This window comes from Tamandua tetradactyla, chromosome 2, assembly GCF_023851605.1.
Source record: "Tamandua tetradactyla isolate mTamTet1 chromosome 2, mTamTet1.pri, whole genome shotgun sequence".
Taxonomy (NCBI): domain Eukaryota; kingdom Metazoa; phylum Chordata; class Mammalia; order Pilosa; family Myrmecophagidae; genus Tamandua; species Tamandua tetradactyla.
Window position 1 is genome coordinate 169,946,376 of NC_135328.1, and position 25,695 is coordinate 169,972,070.

Below are 25,695 nucleotides of genomic sequence, written 5' to 3' on the forward strand. Positions count from 1 at the left end.
CTGGTCAAACTGCAACATTTTACATCTCCACCAGTAATATATTTTGTTGATGCCATTGTTGTTTTTAAGTCCTAAGAAAGAAATGGTTTGAATCTCAGATTTAATGCCCTGGACTAGAGATCTCTTAAATTGGGGTAGACACACCATGGAAAAATTACTATCTAGGCTTCTTGAATACAATTTGTGGGTATAAAACAATTTCAGAGGGGGTTTAATCCGGGTTTAATACACTGTGCTAACAACCTTGTGTAGAAAACAGAGATGAAATGAAGATCCTACCCTTCTGTGACATAAGTCTGTAGCACTCACCTAGTTGTACTTTGGTATGACTTTATTTTTTATGTGTATGCTATTTTCCAACTTCACATACCATGGAGGCAGTAACTGGCTCCTAACCATCTCTGACCCCTTAGAGCAGACCCCTATTCAAGTGGTCTTCACACAGTAGTTTTGGGAACAACTTCATGCTGATGCAAAAAGTTTGATTTTTAAACACTGGAAAAGCGTGGCTTTAGGGTGAATTCATAACTACCTTGTTCAAGTTTATAGTTTTCTTTGATAAGATATTCCTAAAAGGTGGCAAAACTTTGAGAATAAATACCAGTGTTAAGTAAATCAACATACTGTAATCTAAGTATTTTTGCCCAAATACTGCCCAGGTATTCAATTCTTATTGTATTTTAAAAGCTAACTCTTACACATATATAAAAATTACAAAGTCTACTTGTTGAAAAAAGAAAACACCCTCATATACTTACTCTCTGAATGTTCATTATAGACAGTCTGACTTTCAGGCTAATACTAACTGATATTAATTACATTTTGAATTTACTGAGGGTGTAATTTTAAAGAGGCCGTGGATATATAATTTTCATTTCAATAAACACTTTTGTGTGGTATGAGATGATGTTAAGAGTTTAGACTCTGAAATTTGATAGACTTAGTTTAGAATCCTGGTTCTCCCATCAAGTAGCTGTGTGATCTTTAGCAACTTCCCTAAACAATATTTTGTTCCTCTTTAAAAGTGGGTCTATATTAGCTTCCATTATTTGAGAGTTGAATATAATTTTGTTTTCAATAGTTAATTCATTGGAGGAAAATCTAAAAGATTTTATCTAAAATCTAAAAAATCTAAAAGATAGTCAGATTTGAATTTTAAAATATTGGTGTGACTCCTGTGTGAAGAATGGATTGAATCATATGCAAGATCAATGAGGAGGCTGCCATGATAATTCAGGAAAATACAGGTTGAACTGGAGGGTGGCAATGTAGAATGGAGCTTTGCTGTGCCTAGAACCACACATTCTGATCTCCAGAAGCAACATTCTGCTGCGGCTTGGGAGAAAACACAGTTTAATCATCTTTCATCTACACCTTAGTCAATTAGGAATTCTAAAGAACCTTATTTGACTCAGGCAACATTTACAGAGAGAGGACTAAGGCTCAGAGAGCAAGGCCATCACTGCATTATACACCAGGGACACTGTAGTCATGAAAATGGCACCCCCGGAAAACAACAAATATGAACGGTGGCTCATGTAGCTGTGTACTACAACAGCCTGTTGGAGAGGTTATAGCATAGTAAGTAATAAAACTGATCTCTATTTAGCAACTTATGCTTTCCCCACTATACCATACTAGTTCTCACCATATCTTACTTGGGTGCATACAGCATACTTAGGTTTAAACACTTGACTTACAACAAAGAAACAAATCAAACATATCCTAGATATGGGTTTTCTTATAAGAACCTCATAGGCTTATTTGGGGTTTAAATGAATTTAATGGAATCCTATATATACCAGTTATTCCACAACAAACTGAGGTATCTGGTATCTTCTTATATCATTACTTAATAGGAAAAATAAGAATAAAACAAATATTATGACCTAACTATTTACTTTGGGTTCCCCCAAATAGATCGATGAGGAACTTTACAAAAACTGAAAGGACTAACCACAAAAATTACGACCATGAATCAATTTTCTGCAGAAACTGCTTGAATTACCCCCAAATTTTAAGTCAGTTTTCCCAGAAAATGCTGCTACAGTTGTTGTCTTGGCAATACATACCTAACCATAGTAAAAAGCACATATTTAGTAACTTCTTTATATATTAAAAAACTATGTAATTTTTATTTATGCCAAGAATACTAGAATTTACAAACAGTTTCATCCACACTCCTCCTCTTATTCTAAGTCTATCCACTCTGAAGGCAGGGACCTTTCTTTGGGGTGAGCAGGAGCTCAATATGCTCTGTCCAGGAAAGGGGAAGATATGAATATAAAATAAAAAAAGACTATTCGTTCACTGCACACAAGTGAGGGCAGCTATTAAAGAGCTGTTAGCAACAGTATAGAAGGGAATACTGACCAGAGTTTCTCTGAGTAGACAAAATGCGATCAAAGGAAAAAAAAAAAGAGAAAGAAACATTTAGACAAACAAAACATTTTGTGGATATTGATAAAAACAAAGACATCTCTCAAAAGATAATAAAAATCACCTCCTTGAAAATTGTCAGAAATGAGATTCACAGAACTGCAAAAGGAGAAGAAACCTTACCTTCAGAATATCTGATTTGACTGGTAATGAATCTCAGAGTAGTTAGATGACCTACCAATTGCACATAATTAATGCCAGAGCCTGAACTAGAACTTAAGTCTCTTGACTCCCAGGCAAGTGTTCTTTCTTCCCTTGCTATACTATCTACCTCTTATATGTTCCCAACCACTTGAAGTGTCCTTGCCTACTCTATGTGCCCCACAATGTGCTCCTTAGGGACAGTCAGAGGAACTGAATTCTGGGCTGTGTAAACTATGTGGAGCTACTTAACTGACAATGGATGAGACAATATTTCAAATACTCTCTGTACTAAAATTCATTTGGGGTGGGGAGTAGAGAGGCATACAAAAGAAGGAAATTCTGTAGAAAACAATAAGAGAAGCATAAGAGGAAATATTATCCTCTTTTGTACTGTTATTTTATTACTGTTATTTTATTTGTAGTTAAGTCCATATATTATATAAAACAACAGGAAAAATGAACAAATGTATAAAATAAATTGAGGTGTTTGGATGAAAAAAAAAACACAAGAGGCTTGTCTTTGTGTCTACAGATCTCTTAATATGTTGTTGGTTTGCACTTTAGATATCAAATAAAGATATCTACCTTGAAACAAAAGCTGATATGCTGTAAGGTTAAGCCATAGTTAGTATGATGTTGGCTAGAAAGCAATAGATTTTCTAGTCTTATTCTTAAATACAAGGCTATAACAAATGCTGATATGGCAAAATGCAAGCTTTTATCATCAGACAGCAAGAGGGAAACTTGAATGAATGAATGCAACTTACCTCCAAGTCCTCTGAAAGGAGGTGAACAAATACTGCGTTTTACCAGTGTTCCCTCCAAAGCAGTACGCTCAAAACATGCAGGAAGGTGCTGCAAGCAGCTACAATAGTAAGATTCAACTCAGAGGTAGGTTCGAGGCAAAAAGTAGGAGAGCGGTTCCTCCTGGGGCCAGTACCATTTTACCGAATGCCCATCTTGTGCTGGGGGATGAATCTATGGCCTGTTTATTTCTGATTCAAAAGGACATTCCCAATTTAAACCTTGCTTTAAAAGGGGCATTTTTGTACGTGCTATTAAGAACAGCTAGGATACAGGATAAGGCTAACAGAAAATTATTTAGCAAGCACATGCTAGCTATTCCAGTTTGAAATCTGCTAAACTATAAAATCAAAGGGAAATAAAAAGTTGAGGATGGAGCTATTGTTCCTCAGGAGGAGGGAATAAAATCTTATAAAAGAGAGGGATTAGGCACCCTACTCTATATAGAGACCATTCTTTTTATGCTAGTTGGAAGATGAGGAAGAGTATTACCAAAGGCGATGGCCATTGTGAGACCAAAAGGAGAGAGGGGAAAAGCATTTAGGAAGAAAGGAAGAAATCTAGTAAAAGAAACTCTTCTGAGTCTGACTAAGTGAGTGAACCTATCATAACTGTACCAAAGCCTTGCTATCCATTACTCCAGCATGAAGCTGGTGGCACCATCTCAAGACATTTTTAAGCCCAGAGAAATGTATTTAAAATGTGATAGTTAACACAGCAAATTAAAACCAAACCGCCAATGGTAAATCTCTTCAGATTTGAAATCCAAGATACTCACTTTTCAGTAATTTTGTGCATTATTGGAAAAAAAATTAAAAGTAACAAATGTGAAGACTTGTTTTATTTCTACTAGGGGAAGGGGGAGGATAAATAGAACTGTTTCCAATTTGCTCTCCACTGTATACACACACAAACCCACACGCATACATACACATACACACACCAAAAATACCCCAACAGAAAACAAATAACAAGAATCAAAAACCAAACCACCCTCAAACTGCACCGATACTTCGTATTTTGACCAAAAGAATAAATCCTGGGAGGAAGTGCAAAATGCAAAATCAAATGACCGAAAATGCTGAACAAACAGCATTCTTAATATATAAAATATTTATATTACTGAACTAGTAACAGGTGATGTTCTCCGTGTCTGTAAAACTTTGGAACCACATAGCTGCTCTGTTAAACCTAGTCCATGCCAGCTTCCAAAAATCAGAAAATATTTTAGTTAGCTTCATTCTTTGATGCCTCATCAAAATTTTCTACGAGATCTGAAAAATAAATAAATACATAAATAAAATAAATGAGTCAATTCGCACCCCCCTCAAAAAAAAAGAAAAGAAAGAAAGAAAGAGGTAAATAAAAGTCCTAACTTCTAACCCCAATCAAAACAAAACTGTTGCAAATAGAATTAGCCTAAAAACAGACAGGACAAGAGACAGACAATATGGCATTTCACTAATGATTCATCCATCTACTTAAAACAGTAATCCTAAGGAAATGTCAATTAGTCTTTTTTTGTCAATGCAAATTAATGAGATGAATAGTATTTTCATGTCAATCATAATTCTCACAAAAATGTTATAAAAATAACTGCAAATTTATAATCACAGTGATTTCAATTTAGTAAATGCAGGTAGCAGAGCTTTGTGTGACAATTTTTTATTCTAAATGGGAGAGCTTCCATTCTTTTTCATTAGGTTCTATCTGCATCATTGTGAATCAATTTAAATTTATAAACTCATCCATCAACAGAAAATTGAAAGTCATCTATGCAATGAGAGATGTCAGTTACCTGGAACATCATCATCCTCTTCATCAATGTCTTCTGGTTTTGGTGCTTTGCTATCCAACACTGCAAAAATTTTATTTTACTATTAGTCACTGAAAACAAAGATTTTTATAGTACCCTTGTAATGTTTATCCATTCCTGGTCTAAAGCTCATATAGTTGCTTAGAAAAAGCTAAAGCCAATTATTTTTTTAAGGGGTGCTAACATCAATAAAACTTTAACTTACTTATATATACACCAAATACACCTGGGAATTTCAATGCACAGCAAAGGTAAATAATTTATATGCAAAATGGAATAATTCAGAGGAGTTTAAATAAACAGGTATTATAGTTAATTTATAATGGTCATATTCTCCAATTCAAAAATCACTATGAAATCTAGTAACAGATCATGGTAAGGGTAGCACAACACTGTAAGTATTATTAATCCCTTTGAGGGTATGGTTGGGAGTGGGTGAAATAGGAAATTTTATGTTATATGTATGTGCCCACAATTAACAAAAAAGAAAAAGAAAAAAGAGAAAGAGATTCAAGTGATAATAATGAGCAAAGGCAACAGATGATCCTGGATTAAATCTAATCATGGAGAAAATGCCCAAGAACATTACTGGGACACATGAAAAAAACTGGAGTATAGACTATAAGCTTTATATTAACACTAAACTTCTAGAACTTGATAAATGTAGTTAAGGTAGTTATATAAGTGAATATCCTTGTTCTTTGGTAATGTACACAGAAGTATTAAGTGCTCATTAAGTATGATATATACAACCTACTCCAAACATTCACGACATAAATAGAAGTCTGGATAAAACGATATGGCAAATGTGGCAAAACATTAAAGTTAGTGGAACTGAATATCTGCATGGAGAATGTAGTGGAGTTATCTATATGAGGTTTATATTATTTTTGCATCTGTTCTGTAAGTTTGAAACTATTTCAAAATAAAAAGTTAAAAAAAATCAATATTAAAGACTTTTCCCATCTTTTTTGTGTGTGGTTAGGTAGTATGGGCACTGAAATACTGTCTAGGCAATTTAATTTTGGAGGCTAATTCAGTATTTACTGTTGCTATAGCCATAGTACAATCAATAATATTAAACAACTGTTCTGTAATAACACTATTTCCTGGTTGACATTAATCAGAAGTAAAAATTAAATTAACTTTTATAAACTCAGGCCTAAAGATTCTGGCACTTCCCTTTTAGGTAATTATCTCTCAACTCACTATATGACTGCAATGTATCTGAATATTGTATTGGCCACACTATATATATTCAATGAAAGAATACTAAAATTTTGTCAAGTATACAAATGACTTCATCAAAAATAAATTAATTTACATACAAGAAAATCCTCCAGTTTAAGACAGGATAGTTTTTTAATTGTTAGGTCCTATAATTACGGTGAAGAGGGAAAAAGGTACTAAATTGAAATACTTACCTTGCCGGGGGAACTGTTCCGCTAACTTCCTAAGACTTGTTAAACTGTCAGCACCAAGCTGACTTAATATTCCAGGGAGCATTTCTGTGATTGGTTTGGCTTCTGCATGACCAGTGATTGCAAAGGTGTTAGCAGAGAGGGAAGCTTGGACCTTGGGATTGTTGAAATGAATAACTGTCCCATCATCTTTAATCATGTTCACCTGTATGATCACAGAAAAAAATTGTATTTCGTATGCTTTGGTACATCTAAAATATTTTTTAAAAAGTAATTTAGCCAATTATAATTTTTAACCTGGTAGTTGTACAATCTGAGGTAGTAATCATCTAGTAAGCAAAAGATACAAGTAGAAAAAGAATCTTGCCACAAAGTAAAATGGTGTAGATGGTACTTAATAGGATGATCAAGAAATGGTAATTTTATTATAGAATATAGATTTTAAATTTAAAGACTTCTAAAATGAGAAGGAAGTTCATGCCCACATTAAAAAAAGTAGACTCACCAATCAAGAAACAGCTTCTTAATTAAATTACTCTATCTTATTCTATTATACTATCAAACCAAATCATTGCAGTTACTTAGGGGACAGGTTACAAGGTAAAAGTAATCACTAAAAATCCACAAAGAACATTCAGAAATTTAATCAATCAGGTATTTTGCTCCTTGGAACAGTAATAAGTTCACAAAAAAATTCTAACTTATTTGTCAAGAATGGCCAATAAAAATTTTTAAAAAAAAAATCTAACTTGTTCTCATCATCTTTTCTTCCTTTACAGAGGATTTTGTTAGTTCCTCTATGAGGTATATCTTCTCAACAACACTCAGTAAGAAAATATTTCTTGAATGCTTACTGTGTGTAATATATTTAGCATAGATAAGTACAGTAGTGAAAGAGGGAAGGTTATAGAATTGAAATAGTAGTTTTTGTCAGGGGAAATTATTTGTAGGGTTTAGTTGTAATTTTCCAGGGACTCTGCCTTTATTTTCTCTGTGTTCCAAGTCTTGTATGAAATTTAAGTCTCTTTCTTCCCCTTCCTTTCTGATGCTATCAGTTGGTGGTAATCATCTCTGAGAAAGAAAGCCCACTTCCAGTGACCATGGAGAACACTCAGCATCTTTGCTTGATTGTGTCAAGGGCAATTTTTGGATGGATCAAAGGCTTCTAAAGTAGCCAAGAGTTAATGCTCCTAAATCTTTTAAATAATAAGCATGTTACTACCAAGGTAACTTACTCGGTGGAATCAACCTATACAGTGTTATCACATTATTTATACATTTAACTTAAGTAAATTTAAAAAAAGAAGTGCATAAATGAGAAAAAAAAATAATTTAAATAGCACATGTTCAACCTACCATTTCAGCAAGTCACAAGCAACAGATGAAATCAAACCTGAAATACTAGTTCATATTGGTGAACGCTATAAAAAGAAGGTGAGGATGATTTTAAAGGTTCCCCAATCACTGATAAAACATGTTTAGGTGGCCAAACAACTGGGAGGGGAGAGATTCTTTGACATTTACGTTCATGAAATATTTATTTCAATCCAGCTGGTTTGAACAAATAACGTGAATTAAAAATAACATATTAACTTTAGGAAAAGATAGAGTATGTACTAAAATTACATATCTGATAATTATGGTTGAGAAAGAAAAGTTTAATGTAAGATGGCTGAAAATTTGGGAAGTGAAGGGCCTGAAGGAAAGGCAAAATGTATGAGAAATGGGATGCTCTGGACTGATCCTAGAATCACATAATTTTATTATGGGAAGAGTAAATAGAGATATAGTGACTATATTTTTGAAATCAAGACCAATCATTTAATTTAATCAAGGATTTCTATAATATTTCCAGATATGAAAAGTGTCTCATATATTGGAATTTGAGATATTTGCCTATGAATTTTTTTTTTTCATGGACAGATACCAGGAATCAAACCTGGGTGTCTGGCATGATGCCTGTGAAAATTTAATTCTACAATCTCATGAAAGCTTGACAAAGAATTATTTAGCTCAGAATAGAGGTCAAATGGAGAATGCAACAGAAAAACAGCACAGATGTATGGATAAAATATAGATTACTGGCTATAAAATAAATAAGAGGCTAACACAGGGCCAAAAACAACAAATAAATGAATTGCCTTCTACTCAAGCTTCTCTTCTGAATGTTAAATGTTGTCATAGTTTACATCTTGATGTAGGCCTTTCTAGTTTGAAATATGTTTAGTGTGAAAAGCAAGGTGAATTCCACTTCAGATTGTTAAACAGAAATAAATTTACAAATGGGTGTTTTAAATGAGGTGGTATAAAAGATGTGGCCTCATGACTAGAAAGGTCCAAAAAAGGGTGAAGAGTTTAGTTAGTTCTATAACAGAGAGAAGGAAGTAAAAAAGGCCATTATTTCTATTGAACATCCCGTCCTTCCTTCTGAGCAAATGTTACAGTCATGTAAAGCTCCTGAGCACAAGTTATTAGAAACCATCAAATGAGGAATTGTTTGGCTGAGCAAGATCAGTTACACACCTCTATTAACGATTTAGACAAACGAAAGAATGAGAAACTTGTTAAAACCACACAGTAAATTGTTTGCATTTCATATTGAGACCACTTCTTCCAAGGATGACAGCTATTTGTTCTAAATAAGCCATACACTCTACATATAAGAAGGAGGCAAGTATACAAAGACTACTTAGTTAATATTCTAGCACCCAGGTTCCCTTTTAACCAATCAAACATCTCCTTTATGTCAAACATATTTTTTCCACTTAAAAGGTAGCTGAAGGAAAAAAAAAAAGGTAGCTGAAAGTAAAGGATGCTACTTCAACTATGGAGGAGACATAGTTGCCAGAAAACATTTCTTCTTTCATGCCTACTGCATTTACATATTCTATTCTCACTGTTTTGAAGCATCTCTTTCTACTTTTCCATTTTCAAATTCCCATTTATTCAAGGCTTGGATCAGATGCTTCTTTCTCTGTGAAAACTTAAGGTGGTGTATGCATCTGGTGCACTTCAAGAGTATTGTTATCATATAAAATTTCTTGCAATATGTGTTTGCAAGCCTTTGACACTACTAGAAGGTGAATTCCTTGAGATCAGAGATGATACCTTGCACAGCACCCCCTCAAAGTGTCCAGCACATATAGTCATTCAAATCTGCTAAATGGATACTTTCTAAACAATTTACTAAAAATCCTAGCTGTTATCAGACCACAAGTAACTTCCTAAATGCTGATAAAGGGTCATCTCAAGTATGTACCCAATGTAGATGCCCAGAATTTCCTGGGCTATATGGTTTATTTATTTATTTTTTTTGCATGGGCAGGCACCGGAAATCGAACCTGGTCTCTGGCATGGCAGGCAAGAAGTCTGCCTGCTGAGCCACTGCGGCCTGCCCTGGGCTGTATCTTTGACTTAGCTTTTCCTACAGCTCTTTTTGGAAATCAGCCCAACCTTTCCTACAGAGTCTGGGCCCATTTTAAGTCATTTCTGGTAACAGGTGGATTGTTTCTTAATGCTGAAATTCAAATACCTTAACAACCAACCCCTGCCATCACTAGCCTCTGACTAGGGCACATGTAAAATCACAGCAGCCTTCTATCTGGTTAATCCAATGCTTGCTTTATGCCTACACACCTGTAAGTTTTTATGACTAGAGGAGGCTCATGAAGTTATACTTGACTCCATAGCTCTTGATAACTACCCTTAATTCTTCAGCTATGTGATGTTTTGTACCCAAATCCCTCACTCGTTAGATGTAGTTCTGAGCATTAATTGTCCTAAATCATTTAGTTGTCCTAAAATCAAGTAGTGGCACTTAAATGTTTATCAGGAAATTCACCTTTTATTGCCTTCTTCCTATGTCTTTGAGATGAAATAATAGACTTTTGTCAGAATAAGGCATATAAGGGTTTGGAGTTGTGAGGCTGAGGGATGCCAGATTTTGAGGATTATGGGCTTTGACACACTCCCATAAATTAGTTTCCTTCACATTCAGTTCTTCTAGCTTAGCACCTGCTTATTTCTATAGGACAGTGACTCTTATTATTGATATGAGCTAAAATTTACAACTATCATTAGACTATATAATTGTGCCAGTTTGAAGCTATTTTGTACTCCAGAAAAGCCATGTTTTAATCCTGATCCAATCTTGTGGGGGCAGCCATTTCTTTTAATCCTGATTCAATACTGTAGGGTGGACACCTTTAATTAGATTATCTCCACAGAGATGTGGCATGCCTAATTGTAGGTGTGACCCTTTGATTAGATGGAAATGTGACTTGCCCATTCAAGGTGGGTCTTGGCTAGTTTACTGGAGTCCTTTAAAAGGGGAAACATTTTGAAGAAATCTCAGAGCAGATGCAGATGCTTAGAGAGGAAACCACTGGCATCAGAAGGTGGAACTAGAAACAAGGACCAGCAGATGCCAGCCACATGCATTCCCAGCTGATAGAGGTGTTCCAGACAGTATCAGCCTTTCTTGAGTGAAGGTACCCTCTTGTTGGTGCTGTAATTTGGATATTCTCACAGCCTTAGAACTGTAAACTTGCAACTGATTAAATCCCCTTTTTAAAAGCCATTCCATTTCTGATGTATTGCTTTCCAGCAGCTTAACAAACTAATACAATGATTAGTTTGGAATCTGGAATCACTTTCTCTTATACTCTAGCAGCAAGAGTCTCATGAGACAGGGAATCTCTATAGCTATGCTGTAGTTAGTGTGAACTGGCATACCCTTAACTGGAAATATGTATGAAGAGTTCCAAAAACTTTCATACACTTTTTGGCCAGTAACCCTACTTCCAAAAATATATCTGGAAGAAATGAGAGATGTAGGTAAATAACTAAGTATAGAAAAGTTCAATAGGTGATTCTTTTATTATCAAAGCAGTATGAGTATAGTAATAAGGAAATGCCAAATTATGGTACATTTATATGCTAGCATAAATGTAGAAATCTAGACAGATGCTGAAGAGGAGTTTTTAATTGACCAAACCAATTTTTATACTAAAATGCTATATGAAAAAAACAAGATTATAAATTGTACATCTAACTATAGTTTTAGATATGTTAAAAACAATATATGCATATCAAGATGGAAAAGAAATACAGAACTTATAGTAGTTATCTCTGGGTGGTAGGATTATGGTTGAATATTATTGTCTTTTTCATATTTTATGTATACAATGACAATACACTATTCTTACATTGAGGGAGAAGAGGCTATTTTAAAACAAAAGATCAGGACCTTAGGGGAAAACATAAGGATGCTGTGGAATCATAAGGTGAATGTGACATAGTGCTTCCCTTTCACCTTCTTGCTACTCAGAACTTTCCAGCTATGGAACACGAGCCTCTAGATGGGGGAAAAAGGATAAGGAAGGGTCCGCCAAAAGCTCTCTTTCTGCACAACTGGTTCAGGAAAAATAAGAAACAGGAAGAAAGCATAAACAGTAAAACTTATATGTACAATTTTAAAATTTACATTCCCAACCTTAAGCTCTCTCCTGAGCTCCAGTTCCCTCTGGTAACTCCTTGCAATTCCACTTAGAATAATCAGAATCTCTCAAACTTAATAGGTCCAAAACAAACTCAACATGGGGAATAGGCATGCTGTAGATTAAAGAGTGATGAATAAACATGCGTCTGTTCAGACTCTTATAATCTAATGAAAACAGACTATTTGGTTAATAAGTAATCATTATATGAGGTTGTAATAACCAGTGTATTGTAACTGAAAATTTAACTTAAAGGCAACAGAACTACAGAGAAATAACTGATCCAAGACTGATTTATTACTCCTGAAAAGGGAAGGTTTCACAGACAGAATTATATACTAGCTAAGAAAGAAGCTGTCCTTTGAATATAACGGTAATAATCTATTATTTGAACAATTTGAATTAGGCATCTGAATCAGAGAATGCTTTTTGATGGTATTTTCTTATGAAATAAATTCTGATAAGATCACCTTTTTCTTAGAAAAGGAAAAGGTCCTAATGTCAACAGATTCATGTTATTAGGGGAAGAAAAGTGACAGTATGGTCACTACATTCAACTAGGTTACTAAATCAGCAGCTTATCAAATATTTTCAAATGTCACAACATAGAACATTTTCAGAAATTTGTTTCTGGATTGTATTCTGGGAGTTTGCCTAAGAATTCCTCCCTACAATCTGGCTGCTTCACTTGGCCTTTGTATATATACACATACACAGAGAGATAGAGAGAGAGAGAGAGAGAGAGACAGACAGACAGACAGAGAACACACTTTTTAAGTACCATTAATTTTCTGTGTGGTTTTGGGGGCTATGAATCCTCAAAAAGTTAGAATTACATGGGCAATATTGACCTATAGGAATTCACAGTACCTTTTAATAGGTGCTATAATAAAAATAAACATAGGCAGGTCCCTCCTTTGGGCATGCCTGCGTTAACCTCGCTAATGTATACTCTCTCTTTTTAATAAACTTTACTACTTATTCCCGTTGACCCTCTCATCTCTAAATTCTTTTAGTTTGAGACTGTCAAACCTGGATCGGGGCTCAGTTGGTACCATTGCCAGCAGGGCACCAGTTACATATTCTGGCGAGCCGGCCAGAAGTGATTTCAAAAGATCCCAGGATAGCAGCTTCTTCCATGAAAGACACCAGACACCAGCCCTCGAGACCTGCATTTCAGTTACAGAGGAGGAGAAAGGGAGTAAGACAGCTCACAGCTTTAGCTATGAATGGTAACCAGCCACCTGAAGCCATATGGGACAGAAGCCACCAGGAACCTGTCATTGATGTGGAGAATTGGGGTACTGGAAGCAGGAGTGCCCCCAAAGACCAAAGGAGCCCCGAAGATGGAGAGGGCTTCCAGGGCCCAGTCCATGAGGCAGGAAGGCAGGACACTGGGCCTGAGAGTGCTTTGAGCCCCCACTGGGGAGCAAAGCCTCTCCAAAAGCCCTATTGGCCACCCCCGACCAGGACTGCAGCGGCCTGGGGCCAATGGCTCCCTAGATCTTGCCGAAGAATATTGAAATCGCAGAGCCCAGAGTGTCTCTAGATGTGGCAGTATTTGCAGTAAACTACAAATCAGAAATTCATTAAAAAAAAAAGAGACTTTTAAAAGAAGCAAGAGTACATCTGAACAGGACCTGCCCATTTATGACATGTGTTTGGAAAAGCTCAATCTGGATCATTACTAAAGGTGGCATCCTGGGCACCAGAACTCCTGATTCAACTGCACACCAGCACACAGGATGGCTGTCCACATTCAAGTGTGAGCAGGACATCATTACATGACAAAATAAATGAAGTGGGAGCAAAGCAGCTCTGAGCGAGCCAGAGCACACTTGTATTTCCCCAAATACTACTGTTGTCTCATTTCTCAACATTGCAAGCTGTAAATCTGTAACCTCCAGTTTCCACACTCTGGGACTTATGGGTAAGAGTGGCAGAATGGATGTAAGAGTGGTGGGATGAGGTGGATTGTACCATAATAATATTTTTGCATTTTCGAATTTCCTTCAGCCTTTCCCAAACTGACAGCAATTACGCATATTCCTACATTACTCTCTCAACTCTATGAAAACATAAAAAATTTATCCTTCAACCACCCTTTAAGATTAAAGGGATTGAACTCTTTCAGGGAGGGACAGAAACAGGATAAATAGGACAATTCTAAGTCCCTGGTTTCCTATTCGGCTCTGAAAGAGTTAAGAGACAACTCTAAGTCCCTTGTTTCTTATCTAGATCCAAAGAAGTAAACCAGAGCTAAAAACTTCAACTGCAAACTTTCTGGGACAAAAATTTCCCTAAAAACATGTAAAATTCTGGGCCCAAAGCAAACTCTTAGTTAATAATAGGAAGCATAGGGTCATAACGATTGCCCAAATTTTAAGTATATGACAACAAACAATGAATTCTGCTAGCTATCTCCTCCTAGAACAAAGAAGATACCTAGTATTCAAAGGTTACTATGGAAACCTGCCACAGTTATAACTTTCCCATAAAACAAGCTGGCCCATTCCACTCAGTGGTGCCCCTCCCTAGGGCAAGCCCACATTAACCTCTCTAATGTGTACTTCCACTTTTTAATAAACTTTTCTTTCTAATAAACTTTAGTACTTATTCCTACTAGCCAAAAAAAAGAAGTAAATACAATAATAGCACTGAAGTGTATACTTAAAAATGATTAAAACAGGGAATTTTATGTTATATATATGTTATCACAGTAAGATTTTTTTTTTTAAAGTAAATACAGGGCATTGTGGAACACATAGGAAAGGCACCTAACCCTTCTTTACAGAAATGTGTATGTGCGTTACCAGGAAGGATTCTGGAGGAAATAACACCTACATTAAGGTGTGAAAGAAGAGAAGCAACAAGGTTTTTGGAAATACTGGTAGAAATTTTTTATATTCATAATGGTATAGATAAAAAATACTGCATGGTAGATGCTCATAATACAGGATATACTTTCTCTTCCTGAGGCAGGGAATGGTGAGGGGTAGGTAGGTATGAGGAGAGGAAAAGGCCAAGAGTGGGTATAAAGAAGGTGTAACTGAGAAGACCAAAAGCAATATAAGTTAATGAATAATATGTACTCTGGTTTTGACACATCTTAGTTCAAATCTGGGATCCAGTACTTATTAGCTATGTGATCTTGGGCAGGTACCTAACTTTGGTAAGCCTCAGCTCTCTCATCTGTAACCAACAGCAACCAACACAAAGAGATATTGTAAAGTGAAAATGGGATAATACATATATATTAGTTTACTTGTCTAGTGGCCTATTAGTTTCCCACTGTTGTAAGCTCCAAAAGACAGAGACCAAGTATAAAATATCTTATGCACCACTGTCAAGCAAGTTTTTGACAAAATGCTTGGCACACAGATGTTCAAGTGTTGAATCCCTTTAAGTATTTTATTATGACAATTTCAACTACAACAATACTATGAGTCAGCACAGCATTAAAACAACTTCTATTGTATTCTAAAAAGATCAAAGATTGTTGATTAAATAACTCCTTAATTCAATGTAAAAATTTATAAAATTAATGCCACCCCTCCATTAGCAAACTTATTAATTATAAGAACCATAAAGCTGTCCAAATTTGAACAAAAACAAAGATTTAGAAAAATACTGGAGATATTACATAGTTAAATCTATCCTGCAAAGAAGGTATAAATAAAATTATATCTTCTCTCTAAAGCAGTAGTTCTCAACCAGGGGTGGTTTTGCCCCTCAGGGGACATTTGACAATGTCTGGAGAAATTTTTGATCAAGACTGGGGGAGTGCTACCGGTATCTAGTGGGTACAGGCCAGAGATGTTGCTAAACATCCTACAATGCACAGGACGGCTCCCATGACAAATAATTATTCAGTTCAAAATGTTAATTGTGTTCATTTTACAGCGCCTGCCCATGAAAAACAAAAAAAAGTCAATAGTGTCAGAGTTGGGGGAAGGGGGCGGGTGGGAGAGTAGAAAGGTAGATAAAGTTATAAAACTGCTTAAACACAAGCAGGTAGGTTTAACATTTCAAGTTCATGTCATGTGTGTGTGTGTGTGTGTGTGATGTCTGGAATTGAACCCAAGTCTCCAGCATGGAAGGTGAGCACTGAACCCACCCCATGCACCCTAAGTTCACTTTCTTTTTACCAAGGTTTGGATTTTTGAAGAGTAGCTTAAAGGACCTAAAGATTTGTTTTTCTAAAGTCCACCCCAGATTAATAGATAATCTCTGTGAAAATTACTTTAGGTCAATGAAAATATATGACTTTTGGTAGCTCAGACAAAAATCATGTATATAAAATGCTTAATTTCAAGACTTGAAATTCTAATCTTTATCAGAGTAACAATGCAAAGCTACTTTAAGGTGAAAGGAAAAAGATGCATGTGGCTTATATTTTCAACTACTTTTATCAGTGCACTGATTTTCAAAGCAGATTTAAGTGATGTGTTAATTTAATTCATTCATATATGAATGTTAGAAGGAACACGTGTCACTTTGAAATTTCATTACCTTTGGTACCGTATTAGTGTTTTCCCTCTCCATACTTTTTCTGATTCACATTTTGCAGCATATTTATATAAACCATCTATTAAAAATTCTGAGGTGGTATCACACATAAAAAACAATATTAATTAGCTCTAACTTGCGGCAGTGAAAATCTAAATATTGGTTATCAGAAATGAACATGGACTCACCAGGCAGAGGTCGATATAGACAGCAAGAGATCACAAGTAGGTGATTTTGGTGTAATTTTTCTCGAGTATCTTTTGAAATAATTATTAATCTTTGACTTCACATTTGAGCAACAGTGGTATAATCAAAATACAAGAAACTGTTGTGCTGTTTTTTGTGTGTGTGCGTGTTGTCTTTTTAAGAAAAATTTTAACCAATAATATTTGAAAGAGATCTAAAAAGAAATCCAATCCATACAGAGCTCTGCTAGAGCCTCAACTGAAGTAATATTTTAAAAAGGTTTGTAGAATAGAAAGGTGCCCATGAGAAAAGTCTACCTGATTTGAAAAAAATGAGGGGCTTCTTTATTTCTATGTTATTAGAAAAAAAAATCTTATTTCACATCAAAATTCAAGAGCAGCTTACAATATTTCATATTCACAAAAACCCTGAGTCTGAAAAGTCTGAGAAAATCTTTGTCTATTAAAATCCTTTTGACAATCATTCAATTTTATACAAAAAGCTAATTTAGCAGCTACAGTCTTTCAAAGATATCTGAATAACGTTATCAGAAATTTCTCTATGCTTATATTTTACATTTGAAAAGTCTAGACAATTATTTTTGAATGTGCTGTTTGCCCACATAATTTAACAATTTACAAAGTGCTCATACCTCTTCAATACCAGCTATATTGTTCACAGCCAGTTTTTTTAGAGAACTCTGAAGCTTTTTGTCATCTGCTGTGGCTGTTCTATGTACCACCTTCTTCTTTCTGCGAGCTGTACCCTGAAAACATAACCAAACAGGGGTATTAGCAAATTTAGCATCTGTCAACTACAATCACCACAACAATCTAACTAATACCACACAGAAATGCCTGACTAAATGGTTATGGTTAATAAGACTGTTCAGAGTTGTGACTGTCAGCCTAACCCAGATTTATGAAGGTCAATTCTAGCCAGTTTTCACCCAATATCCAGCCTTTATCATTTCAATACTACATTATGCCTCAAAATATTGTTTGCTAACTAAATATAATTCCTAATTTCAAGATAATTTAGTATACTTTATAGTAATTATCAAATATTATAAGGAATGCTTTCTTACATTACCTACCAATAAAGGTGTCTAAAGATATTCTGAAACTCTGGGGATTATGACATAATTAAGAATCAAATGCCTACTATGTGCATGTTCTAGAATTTAAGAATCCAGGAAAGGAAAAGATCAGTTCTAGCTTCGAGGAGCATATATTGCAGTGGGAGGAAAGTCAATAAATATATAAACAAATTAGATCATTTCAAACAGTATAAAATCTATTAAGAAAAAAGCAGAACACAGTGATAAGAGTGACTAGGTGGGAGTAAAGCACTACTTTATGTTCAGAGAAGGTTCTTCTGAAGAGGTGACATATGAAGTGAGACTCATAGCAAGATCTAGGGTGATCCAAGCAAACAAAACAAGAGTAAACTTTCGTTTCCAGAGAATCAAGAAAGCAGGTGACTATGGCTAGAGTAGAGTGAACAAGGGAAAGGAGGAGAAAAATTGAAATGAGAATGACAGGAAGGGGCCAGATTCATATAGGCTTAAAAGCCATGAGCAGGAATTGGATTTTATTCCAATTGCAATAGGAAGCCTTTGGACGGTTCAAAGCATGGGAGCCACTTGTTCCAAGTTCCAGCTGTAAAAGATGACTATGGTTGCTGTGTGGAAAATAGACTATAAGGAATCAGGAGGCTACAATAGTAGTACTGGTGAGAGATGAGGGTTGTAGCAGTGGAAACTGGTTACAGTCTGAGAAACTCCAACAGGAATGGCTAATAGATTGGATGTGAGATATGAGGAAAAGAAGACTCTGGGATGATGCTTAGAATACTGACCTGAGCAAATAGGTTGAAATTATACTATTTACTGAGTTTTTAAAAAGTTAATTTCTTTTTTTAAAACATTTTTATTGTTAAATATTACACATACACAAAGAAAGGAAAGAAAAATCAATGATTTTCAAAGCACTTCAACAAGTAGTTACAGAACAGATTTCAGAGTTTGCTATGGGTTACCATTCCATTATTTCAGAATTTTCCCAAAACACTGGAGGCTATAAGATATACATATATATTTTCTTTAAGAGGCTGTAAACTTCAAAGCACATTGCAATAATTAGTTGTAGAACAGATTTCAGAGTTTGGTATGGGTTACAATTCTACAACTTTAGGTTTTTACTTCTCGCTGCTCTAAGATACTGGAGACTAAAAGAAATATAATGATTCAACAATCATACTCATTTGTTAAACCCTACCCTCTCTGTATAACTCCACCATCACTTTTGACCTTTCTCCCACTCTTTAGAAGTATTTGGATTATGCCCATTCTAACTAAAAAAGTTAATTTCTAAAGTGAAATTTTGAAATGACATTTTCCCATTGATAAACTATTTAAAATAATGGATTAAGGTCCCGACCCCATTTCAAAAGTGTAACCGAAAGCAGAGCTAAAACACTATCAAAAGCAGCCTAGCTTCAAGATCTTTCTGAGCCCCAGGAGGAGTAAGGGGAAAGAGAGGTTTCAATCTCTAGGTAACTCCTGGCAGGATGTGGTGAAGAAATCAGCCTTATAAAGGCAGGGGCTTCAACCTCAGCTACTCTGGTGGGAGTGGAGGAAGGCTATGTTAGCAGCTGCCCTAGCAGGAGAGGCTATGGTATCATACAGCTGCTGAAGGGTGAATGAGCACCTACTGTGAAGTGTTTCTGACTCAGGGATAGTTCAATTGCTTGCCACTATTACCTCAATCAAATGATACTTTGGCAACTCAAATTCAACCACGTCTAAAAGCTTATTAGTCCTCTAACCTATTCTTCCTATATTTCCTAAGTTTTGTAGCTGGTAGCACCACCATATACCCAGTTTCTAAAACTAGAATTCTGGGGGTTACCCCAGATTCCTCTCTCCCCATTCAGCCTCAATACAGTCATTGAGTTACGGCAATTCCAATTCTTAAATACTGTCCTATAAAATATAGCATAGTCTTTGATTATTTGCCTTTATTCCAAACTTCTATTTGATTCCATGTTCCACAAAAACAGCAGTTGCCTTTCTAAAATGACTGCCCTTTCACTCTTAAAACCCTTCAATAGTAGCCCACTGCCTTTAGGATAAAATCCAAACTCCTTAGTATGGAATACAAGACTTTCTATGACCAAATCCCAAATTACCTGGCCCAGTTTCATTTCCTACCATTCTCTATCTATTATATACTCTAAATTCTAGTGTACCAAACTAAAGCAAGCCATTCTAACTAAGCGCCATGTTACCTCAGTGCCACCTGACTGCCTAGTGATAAATTCTTGTTTATTCTTCAAAACTCACCTCAGTGATAACTTGTCTCAACTAGGCAAGGACGTCGTTACTTCCTCCATTACAGCACTTATTATTCTGCACTGTAATTGTGAGCATGTCTCTAAGTTGTTATGAGATCCTTAAAAGCAAGAGACCTTGACTTGTTTATGTATAATGTGCATGGTATATAGTAGGTGCTCAGTAAACAGCAGGTAAATTAACGAATGTACCAACTACCAAAATATAATAGTGATGTACTGCATCAAGCTCTTTCAGGTATATTCTGTGGTTCCTGAATATCCCTAGTTTTTGCATTGGCACATTACATTACACTTGATGCTATAATGTGGCTACCTTGGTTACATGAATGTGCTAATATGACTCCAGTGTCATATAACTGTATCAGTACAAAGTATGAATCACTTCTTCCCTTGCCCCACTGTAAATGAAACAGGTCAGAGGTAAGTACTGTTCTTCCTTTCCCTTTTGTAAAGATAGTACTTGGCAGAGATAAAGGCAGGATTTTTTTTAGATCCTGAGGTCAGAAAAATCAAAGATTTTGGTGCTCTAAACTAGCTCTCCTTAGGCTTTACAGTTCATGGAATAAGGAAGTTCATGAGGTTTCAACATATTTATCAACATGAGTAAGTAGGAAATTGGGAGGAAACCCTAGCAATGATCAAAACATATAACCAGGTTGAACATCTCCAACGTTTAAATCTCTTGTAAACCTCTCTGCTGCAGTAAGTGCATGATGAGTATATTATCCAGTCAAGATGGAGTAACCCTGACATATGGCATGCCCTGCAGGTGAGTCTAAGATAATATTAACTATCCTTTATTAAGCATCTACTTTGCCAGACACCATGTTAGGTGCTTTAGAAGAATCCATGCAGGATTATTTCCATTTTATAGCTAAGAAAATGGAGGTTTAACAAAGTTGGATAGCATGTCTATGCCATGTATAGCTAGTGGATAAGTTAGAATTCAAACAAAGGTGGCTATGTCCACTGCACAATCAGAGAAAAGAAACTTCTAGTTACCTATTTTAGACCTAGACAAGTTATTTTCAAATCGGAATGTGGTTTGATCTTGATTATTAAAAAGATTTTAGATTTTTAATGACCACAAATCCAAAATAATAATGCTATCTGATAATCATACATTCTCCTATCAATTTTGCTTATGCCGCACTCACCTTGCCCCCTATCCGGACCTGAGCCTGAAGTTTGGCTAACTTTTCTTGATTCATGCTGTTGGTAAATCTAGGGGGGGAAAAATAGATTTGTTAAAGTCACTGTTTTACCAAAATAAAATAAATGTTTATGTGAACAGTATCTTCTGGTTCACTGAGCATCACCACCATGATTGTATTAATACTAACTGTATTCTTAATAAAGCTTGTTTTAGCTTTATAAACCACATATTTAAAGAACCAAATTTAAGTAATACCACAAAGGAGTCATATATACAAACAAAAATAAGGTGGGATTCAAAGTCAACTATTTGAAGAACTCTCCTTAAAAGCATGATTATTACTTTGGCATTCAGTCAAACCTAACCAATTATGAAATCTCTATAGACAAGCCAGCTTTTCTCTCAAAGATTTTTACAGCAGAGAGCTGTTACCAATGTTATTAATAAAGCCTTCAGGTAGACTTTTTCTCCCAAATCACATTCTGTATTTCTTATAAACCATAAACACACACACACACACACACACACACACACACACACACACAAATTAACTGGACAAAGGAGAAATTCAATAATATACTGTCTAGCTGTCAAGATAAGAGGTAGTCATGTCCTCTATTCAAGGTCAGATGGTATGTTAGTAATACTAGAGTAGCAGAATCAGATTTCCAGACATTCAGCGCTTCTACAGAATTCTCCACAGTGTTCATTCAATACCTTGTACCTATATGGTATGTCATACTTGTCAAGAATCTCTCACATACAGGGTAAAATGTTTACTACAGTAATACTAAATTTGGGGGAGAGGGGAGACTCTTAAAATAAGCATTTAAAAGTTAGTTTTGATTTAGAAAATTCTAAGAACATTACAGTCACAGATCCCAGTCTGCTCAGCAATATTCTTACTAAATTTAGGGGGAAAGGGTTCTGAAGTTTATAATGGGTCATAATGTTCCACACTACATAAAGAAATAAAAGTCAATGTTAAAAGTCTCGTTTTATGTCTTCTGTGGATCAACAGAACATTAGTGAGATGCCAAGGAGGGAGGGAATAAGGAGGCTACCACAACTTTTTTGACCAATTCTTAACTCATTTATAATGACTGCATAGAAGAAAAGATGAAAAAGACTCAAAGTTTCTACAATTACTAACCATTCTACTCTGACACTGTAGTTAGATACTAACCTGTATATACTTCTGCTTTTATGTCAAATAAAGTCTAGTTTCCAAAAAACAAGTAGACTTTGATTCCTTAATCTTTGCTCAGCATTATACCACATTACTCAAGCAGCTGAAAACACTTTTTATAGGAAGAAGTGTGATTAGAGTACAAAATCAGAAGTCATTGGTGTGCACCAACCTCAAGTCTGCCATAGATTTAAATCTGCTGATATAAATCCCAATTTCTAAACTCAAATATCCATGGAAAAGGACCAATATTCACTGTTCTCAAAGGAATGTGGTTATGAAGGTGCAGTAAAATAACAAAGAGCCTAAGGAATTCCTTGCAAAAAAAAGGGGCTAACAAAAAAATATTAAATAGAACTAGAGCCAAAGTAAACCCTTTGGGACTCTTCCCATTTTTAAGTAACAATCCCCAAAAGAAGAGTTGGAGATTGGGAAATAAAGACAAAGAGTCTTGACCTGTTTGAAACAAAAGCAAGAACAAAATTAGCTCTTTAAATTAATGTGTAGAGAAAAGGACAGATTCTTTTCCAGGAAGTCAGGACAAAAGAATTAAGAAAATTTGTTTCCAAGGAGTATCTCAGTGAAAATGCATTTGGGAGAGGTGGAAGCTCAGGCAGGTAGAAGAAGGAAGAAGGGCGATCCTTTGTTCATGACCAGGTTGGGGTGTGTGGAATTCAAGTAGGAACGAGAATTGTACTCAGTCTAGGAAAAGCAATGTCAAGCTCAGACTCTGAATTAGACCTCAAAGATTCTCTGGTTTAACTCATTCCTCAAGCAACCTTTATTTTATTGCACCCATCATTCTTTTTATATGTGAAGCCATTTCAATACCTGCTGACAACAGCGGGTGTAAATTAGACACCTAAAACAATTCACCCTGCTCCCAACTTCATATATTAGGAACCAAGGGCCCTGAATGGGTAAATCATGTCCTAGGCACAAAAAGGAAAAGTAACTTCGTAAGACCACGTGATCAGTGAGTTCTTCCTTGGTAATCCAAGGACCTTTTAACCCTTTCCCCCAGGACTCAAGAAAGGGTGTGAATAATGAGGTCATAATAAATATTTGAGCGCCTAAGTGCCAAGCATTGTAGTAAGCAGTTTCACATGCATCATACTTATACCTTCAGGGACACACACAAAAAATTTCAATCTTCAGTTCCTACTTGTTCTTATTTAGCTTTTCTAAGGCATAGGTTTTGGAATCACAAGGATTACGGTTCTACCACTTAAGGGCTTTGGAGAGTTCGTTTACTTTTTTTCTGAATTTGTTTTCCACCTCTCTTACAAAAGGTGTAACACACTTTACAGAGTTAAGAGTTAAAGGATCAAATACAGTGTATGGCTCGCATTGGATACTCAATAATTGGTAACTATTGTTACCACTCCCGAAGGAACAGCTATAGATAGTAGAGCGAAAGAACGTGGGAACGGAAGTTGAAACCGCCATTCGCTAGCTATGTGACACCGGGCCTGTCGGTCAATCAGCAGTTTCCTGAGGGTTTATTACGCTTCAGTCAGTGATGGGGCTTTAAGATGGGCAAAGGCATACACGGAAGGGAGCCTGACTTGTAAACAAATATTGCTATTACAAGATGAAGAGTGCTGTAACGGAGTTCAGTCCCAAGTGAGCGAGGAGGGTGCTAACCTCAGTTTCCCTATCTGTTGACTGGAAGGATCTTAACGACCTCATTGGAAGGAGCAAATGAAATGACAACAGGTAGGCTGGATAAGGCTCACAGCATTGTTGGGAATAATGAGGAGTAACCGGACAGAGGCGGGGACAACCCGCCTCCTGGCACTAGATCTGGGCGGCAACAGCACAGGCCCGTTCAACCTCACAGGGGCAGTGGTGCAGGGGACTTTCCCTCAGGTGCCGACCCCCAGCTGCGCCGCCGGTAACCGACAGGCCAAGCCAGCCGCCTCCGCCCCCACTCAGCGCGCCACGGCGGAAGTGGCAGCCCAAGAGTTTGGCGGGTGTCGAAGAAAGAGGGCGGGGGGAGACCGTGCGCAGCGGCCTATGGCCGTGGAGTGGCGGGACCGCCGGGGGTCTCACCTGAAGCAGGAAGGGTCCTCCAACACCGGCACGCGGCAAGAGCAAGATGGCCGCCTCAGCCCAGACAGAGAAAGACAACCGCGGCCGCGGTGGCGGGAGCGGAATCCACGTGACACAGCCGATCCCGCCTCTCCCTCCCCGGAGCCGCCTATCCCCGGAGCACATATCGGAACTACAAAGTCCAGCTTGCTTCGCGCCTTACAATAGAATGGCGGCAGGTGCTGGTGCCCGCACTGCATCCTGGAGCTTGCAGTCTCCGGTGCGTTCCATTGTGTCCGTACCTAGCATTTATAGAGGCTTAAGAAAAGGGGGGGTGTGTATTTTTGTTTGGGTATGTACTTTTGTTTGGCTGTCTTACGCTATGCATTAACTGCGCACTGTTGGACTCAACTAGTGCCAGGAGGAAAGACGGGAAATTTGTATCTGTTATGGAGAGAAGAAAAATTGGGAAGAAATACTCAAACCACGGAGTTTTAAAAAACAATAAATAACAACGGGTTAGCCGGGAGAAGCTTTACATTTTAATATTTGCATTGACTTATGTCCTGGTTCCCTAAATCCTCCTAGGTCGGTTTTGCAATGAGTCCCAAGTTTGATTTTTTCGAAGCTTGCATTAGTTGGTTGCATCAACCCCGGGTGGAAAAATTGCGATTGCAAGGAAAAATAAATAAGGTCCAGCGCACTTCCAGCGGAGAAGAGCATTCCTGCAAGGCATAAGACCATGTACCGCAGAACAGGTTTGCCAGGTCTCCTCGGGGACCCGAAAAGGAACTTGGGAATGAAATCCGGCTGTCCGGGCTTGTTATTTGAGGACTGAAGGCCAATGGGCAACCCGCCCACCGTGGGGAGCGGCTGACCTCACTGATCAACAATTTGCGTTTTGAACATTAAGCGCAGCGGTTCTTGGGGGGAGGGGCTAGCCTGGCAGGTGGGCGGAACCCAGCAACGGTTTTTCCCGAGCTCTCTCCCACCATCTCGGCCCACTTTTTCCATCTCAGTCCTCGGACCTGGACGTAAAGAATCTGGGGGAAGCAACTCGTGCTCGAGGGCAATTTCCGCATCCTTCCCCTCCTCCGTGATCTGCACCTTTAAACTCACTCCATCTCAAACGGGACCCTGGA

At 36.9% G+C, this 25,695-nt stretch overlaps 3 protein-coding genes across 8 annotated transcripts in view; 2 read left to right on the forward strand and 1 right to left on the reverse strand.

Annotated features, from left to right (window-relative positions):
• RAB3B (RAB3B, member RAS oncogene family) overlaps positions 1 to 25,695 on the forward strand; it is a 232,478-nt gene that overhangs the window by 36,021 nt on the left and 170,762 nt on the right. Inside the window, exon 1 of one of the 2 annotated variants that reach the window (XM_077149669.1) lies at positions 24,129 to 24,238. The exons of the other annotated variant lie outside the window; for it this stretch is intronic. The gene's annotated coding sequence lies outside the window, so the exon portion shown is untranslated. Of the gene's footprint in view, positions 1 to 24,128; positions 24,239 to 25,695 lie in introns of those variants that run through there. 2 annotated transcript variants of the gene reach the window in all.
• On the reverse strand, positions 4,211 to 24,728 carry BTF3L4 (basic transcription factor 3 like 4). 5 transcript variants are annotated; one of them, XM_077149662.1, is made up of 6 exons: positions 24,575 to 24,728; positions 21,332 to 21,398; positions 17,470 to 17,583; positions 6,628 to 6,829; positions 5,186 to 5,245; positions 4,211 to 4,661 (listed from the first exon to the last, which is right to left on the reverse strand). In XM_077149662.1, exons 2-6 carry the CDS (start codon positions 21,383 to 21,385, stop codon positions 4,615 to 4,617), a joined length of 477 nt encoding a protein of 158 aa, XP_077005777.1. In that variant the 5' UTR covers positions 21,386 to 21,398; positions 24,575 to 24,728; the 3' UTR covers positions 4,211 to 4,614. The 5 variants fall into 5 exon arrangements, with proteins under 5 accessions (XP_077005777.1, XP_077005779.1, XP_077005778.1 ...); XM_077149664.1 differs by lacking the exon at positions 24,575 to 24,728 and adding an exon at positions 24,167 to 24,373; XM_077149663.1 differs by lacking the exon at positions 21,332 to 21,398 and having other exon boundaries at positions 24,575 to 24,723.
• TXNDC12 (thioredoxin domain containing 12) overlaps positions 24,127 to 25,695 on the forward strand; it is a 56,333-nt gene continuing 54,764 nt past the window's right edge. Inside the window, exon 1 of the mRNA XM_077149673.1 lies at positions 24,127 to 24,238. Coding sequence (XP_077005788.1) covers positions 24,229 to 24,238 — 10 coding nt within the window. The 5' untranslated portion in view covers positions 24,127 to 24,228. The remainder of the gene's footprint in view (positions 24,239 to 25,695) is intronic.

Bases quoted from the DNA above. Each gene is read 5' to 3' on its own strand.
- BTF3L4 (XM_077149662.1), bottom strand. From the start codon at position 21,385: ATGAATCAAGAAAAGTTAGCCAAACTTCAGGCTCAGGTCCGGATAGGG. The intron at 17,584-21,331 runs GTGAGTGCGGCA...TTATGTTTTCAG, and splicing joins AGGTCCGGATAGGGGGCAAG to GGTACAGCTCGCAGAAAGAA. The intron at 5,246-6,627 runs GTAAGTATTTCA...AAATTTTTGCAG, and splicing joins GGAACAGTTCCCCCGGCAAG to TGTTGGATAGCAAAGCACCA.